Below are 4,965 nucleotides of genomic sequence, written 5' to 3'. Positions count from 1 at the left end.
TGTGTGCACCCGCATGTGTGTCCGTGTGTCCATGTGTGTGTGTGTGTGTGTGTGTGTGTGAGAGAGAGAGAGAGAGAGGGTGTCTGAGACAGAGATTGTGTGAGTGTGTGTGTCTGTGTGTGTATCTCTGTGTTGTGTGTATGTGTGTGTGTGTGTGTGTAGCTCAATGTTGCGAGAGGCAATTTTGGTCACGACTTGGAAGCCACACCCAGGAATAACTGCCCAGTGTACCAGTGAATTTCAGCTGGAAATGGCCTGTAGCTGAGATTGGGTTTCAGCCTTTGCAGTCAGTTAACATTCTGGGTAGCTGGAAAGCAATAAAAAATCTGGACTTAAGATTCCGATTTCTACAAAACCATTGGGAATCGTCATGAAAACCCATATGGGTCACAAATATCCTTGGGAGAAGGAAATCTGCCATCCTTACCTGGTCTGGCCTACATGTGACTTCAGACCCACATCCCCAATCTTGATCAAAAGCATGTGATTCTCCCTCCTCCCTGTCATAGAGTCATTAGGATGTACAGCATGGAAACAGACCCTTCGGTCCAACCTGTCCATGCCGGCCAGATATCCCATCCCAATCTAGTCCCACCCACCAATGCCTGGCCCATATCCCTCCAAACCCCTTCCTATTCATATACCCAGCCAAATGCCTCTTAAATGTTGCAATTGTACCAGCCTCCACCACATCCTCTGGCAGCTCATTCCATACATGCACCACCCTCTGTGTGAAAAGGTTGCCCCATAGGTCTCTTTTATATCTTTCCCCTCTCACCCTAAACCTCTAGTTCTGGACTCCCCGACCCCGGGGAAAAGACTTTGCCTATTTATCCTATCCATGCCCCTCAATAATTTTGTAAACCTCTATATGGTCACCCCTCAGCCTCCGACGCTCCAAGGAAAACAGCCCCAGCCTGCTCTGCCTCTCCCCACAGCTCAAATCCTCCAACCCTGGCAACATCCTTGTAAATCTTTTCTGAACCCTTTCAAGTTTCACAACATCCTTTCTATAGCAGGGAGATCAGAATTGCACACAGTATTCCCTTTCAAGTTTCACAACATCCTTCCGATAACAGGAGACCAGTCTTTCACACAATATTCCAAAAGTGACCTAACCAATGTCCTGTACAGCCTCAATATTACCTCTCAAATCCTATACTTGATGGTCTAACTAAGAAAGGGAAACATACTAAATGCCTTCTTCACTAACCTACCTCCCTACAACTCCACTTTCAAGGATCTATGGACCTACACTCCAAGGTCTTTTTGTTCAGCAACACTCCCCAGGACCTGACCATTAAGTATATAAGTCCTGCCCTGACTTGCCTTTCCAAAATGCAGCACCTCAAATTTATCTAAATTAAATTCCCTCTGCCACTCTTTGGCTCATTGGCCTATCTGATCAAGGTCCTATTGTACTCTGAGGTAACCTTCTTCACTGTCAACTAGACCTCCAATGAGGGAAAAGTTTCAATAAACTGTGCCTGATCTGACAATGATAAACACAGCATTTCTACAGAATCTGTTCAGCGATTCCCGTTTTCATTTCAGTGTTCCTCAATCAGATTCATGGAATGCGTTTTTTTCAACAGACCTGTAGTTCCTGAACTTACACAGCCTTAAACTAGTGCTTCCACATTAACTTGCAAGAAATTCATTAGCTCGTTGACGCAAAGGCACCCCATTCTGATTGGCTTCATCTGGAGCAACGTGGGCAGAAATGGTGGCTGTCACAAGGTCAAGGGTCACGATTGTGGGCATACAGAGAGAGCTACAGATGCCACCATCAAATCTCTGTCAGCATGTAGAGCTGGAGGAATTCAGGGCTGTTGTGAGTTTGACCTGCTGCCACATCCGCTTCAGAGAAGTTGACAGCTCTGTCCTGGTGTGCGATTCTGAGCGTCCCTGGGTCACCTGGTGTTGAGAAAATTGATACTGTGCCCTGTAACCTGAGCCGGGGTCGCTACCTCCTCTGAGTTGGAGCTCCTTACTCATTTCCACTGTCTGAAACAATGGTGGAGGAGACGACATCGGCTTTACCCTCTGCTGCTGCTCAGCAATAAGTAAGGCTTCAATGGTCCTGCTTGACAGTGGGGAAGTACAAATCATAGGCATATAAACCACAGGGAACAAAAGTGCTCAGGGAGGCCCCTTCCAGAGCACGGCAGACTTTGGGACGTAAGGAGTTGAACATACAAGTAAGAGAGGTTCTGCTTTAGTTCGAAAGGGTATTAGATAGACCACATCTGGGAGTACTGTGTGTGGCTTTGGTCTCCTAATCTAAAGAGGGAGCCAAAAGCATTGGCGTTAGATCAGAGGTTGTTTACTGGATTGATATCGAGATCGATTGACATGCAACTTGATATTAGAGGTGGTGCAGGGGTTAGCACTGCTGCCTCACAGCACCAGGGACCCGGGTTCAATTCCAGCCTCGGGGCGACTGTCTGTGCGGATTTTGCACCTTCTCCCCGTTTCTGTGTGGGTTTCCTCCGGGTGCTCCGGTTTCCTCCCACAGTCCAAGAATGTGTAGATTAGGGTGCACTGGCCATGCTAAATTGTCCCATAGTGCCCAGGGATGTGCAGGTTAGGGTGGATTGGCCGTGCTAAATTGTCCCATAGTGCCCAGGGATGTGCAGGTTAGGGTGGATTGGCCATGCTAAATTGTCCCATAGTGCCCAGGGATGTGCAGGTTAGGGTGGATTGGCCGTGCTAAATTGCCCCATAGTGCCCAGGGATGTACAGGTTAGGGTGGATTGGCCATGCTAAATTGTCCCATAGTGCCCAGGGATGTGCAGGTTAGGGTGGATTGGCCGTGCTAAATTGTCCCATAGTGCCCAGGGATGTGCAGGTTAGGGTGGATTGGCCGTGCTAAATTGTCCCATAGTGCCCAGGGATGTGCAGGTTAGGGTGGATTGGCCGTGCTAAATTGTCCCATAGTGCCCAGGGATGTGCAGGTTAGGGTGGATTGGCCGTGCTAAATTGTCCCATAGTGCCCAGGGATGTGCAGGTTAGGGTGGATTGGCCGTGCTAAATTGTCCCATAGTGCCCAGGGATGTGCAGGTTAGGGTGGATTGGCCGTGCTAAATTGTCCCATAGTGCCCAGGGATGTGCAGGTTAGGGTGGATTGGCCGTGCTAAATTGTCCCATAGTGCCCAGGGATGTGCAGGTTAGGGTGGATTGGCCGTGCTAAATTGTCCCATAGTGCCCAGGGATGTGCAGGTTAGGGTGGATTGGCCGTGCTAAATTGTCCCATAGTGCCCAGGGATGTGCAGGTTAGGGTGGATTGGCCGTGCTAAATTGTCCCATAGTGCCCAGGGATGTGCAGGTTAGGGTGGATTGGCCGTGCTAAATTGTCCCATAGTGCCCAGGGATGTTGCCGAGACCACATCGAGAGCAATGGACACAGTAGCTGAGGTGGAGTCGAGCTGCCTTCTTGAACCTCCACAGTGCTGGAGGTAGGCCCACCATGCCAATGGTTGGGCTGAGGACACTACCCTGAGGAGTTCCTGCGCAGATACCCTGGAGCTGAGATGACTGACCTCCAACAACCAGGGCCATCTTTCTCCATGCCAGGTATGTCTGTAACCAGAGGAGAGATTCCCCCCCCCTCACGCCCATTGATTCCAGCATTGCTCGGGCACCTCGATGCCACGCTCAGTCGAATGCAGCCATGATGTGAAGGTCTGTCACTCACATCTCCCCTCTGGAATTCGGCTCTTTTGGCCATTTCGATCCAAGGCTGTAATGGGGTCAGGAGCTGAGTGGTCTCGGTGGAACCCACAATCCAAGGATGTTCAGGTTAGGTGAATTAGCCAAGCTGGGTATCTGGGTGAGTTGCTCTACGGAGGATCGGTGTGGACTTGTTGGGCCGAAGGGCCTGTTTCCACACTGTAGGGAATCCAATCTAATCTAATCTAAATTGCCCATAGTGATGTGTAAACGAGGTGCATGGTTAGGGGTAAATATTGGATAATAGTGTAACGGAATGGGTGTGGTTGGGTTACTCTTCGGAGGGTCGGTGTGGACTTGTTGGGCCGAAGGGCCTGTTTCCACACTGTAGGAATCTAATCTAATTAATCTAAATTGCCCGTAGTGATGTGTAAATGAGGTGCATTGGTCAGGGATAAATATAAGATAATGTGTAGCGGAATGGGTCTGGGTGGGTTAGTCCTCGGAGGGCCGGTGTGGACTTGTTGGGCTGAAGGGCCTGTTTCCACACTGTAGGGATTCTGAGCGTCACTGAGCAGGTTATTGCTGAGCGGGTGATGTTTGATAGTATTATTGACGTCTTCCACCACTTCACTGATGAAAGGGAATTGACGGATCCATGTAGATTATATAATATCCTTTACGTTAAAAATGCAGTCAGTGAAAAGTCAATGCTGATGCAGTTTAAATTGCTCAAACCTCCAAACAAATTAACAATAAAAAGTGAGAGACAATGTTTCTTTTACCTTCATGTTTTCTGGATTGGTCCCATTGCTAGATGCCGCTGGTCCTGTAAAATCAAGATTTAGATCTTGTTACTCTGCAAGCTTTCCAATAAGACTGTGCCCTTATTTTTAAAAAAATCTCCTAACAAGAACTTGCCCTTGAGAAATTTGGGTGGCACGGTGGCTCAGTGGTTAGCACTGCAGCCTCTCGGGACCTGGGTTCGATTCCAGCCTTGGACAACTGTCTGTGTGGAGTTTGCACACTCTCCCCGTGCCTGCGTGGGTTTCCTCCGGGTGCTCCGGTTTCCTCCCACAGTCCAAAGATGTGCAGGTCAGGGTGAATTGGCCATGCTAAATAGGGTACACCGTGAGAGTCTTTCTCCTAAGATAATGACGTCAGCTTGTACGAGGGGGCATAACTGCAAATTGAGGGGTGATAGATTTAAGACAGGTGTCAGAGGCAGGTTCTTTACGCAGAGAGTGGGAAGGGTGTGGAATGCCCTGCCTGCTAATGTAGTCAACTCAGCCA

General features: G+C 49.0%; 1 protein-coding gene across 1 annotated transcript in view; it reads right to left on the bottom strand.

Annotated features, from left to right (window-relative positions):
- Nucleotides 1–4,965, bottom strand: part of LOC122544166 (carcinoembryonic antigen-related cell adhesion molecule 5-like) — a 69,823-nt gene that overhangs the window by 4,042 nt on the left and 60,816 nt on the right. The window contains exon 13 of the mRNA XM_043683200.1: nucleotides 4,458–4,501. Within this exon, the coding sequence (XP_043539135.1) occupies nucleotides 4,458–4,501 (44 nt within the window). The remainder of the gene's footprint in view (nucleotides 1–4,457; nucleotides 4,502–4,965) is intronic.

This window comes from Chiloscyllium plagiosum, chromosome 47, assembly GCF_004010195.1.
Source record: "Chiloscyllium plagiosum isolate BGI_BamShark_2017 chromosome 47, ASM401019v2, whole genome shotgun sequence".
Taxonomy (NCBI): Eukaryota; Metazoa; Chordata; class Chondrichthyes; order Orectolobiformes; family Hemiscylliidae; genus Chiloscyllium; species Chiloscyllium plagiosum.
This window is presented reverse-complemented; position numbering and strand designations above follow the sequence as displayed.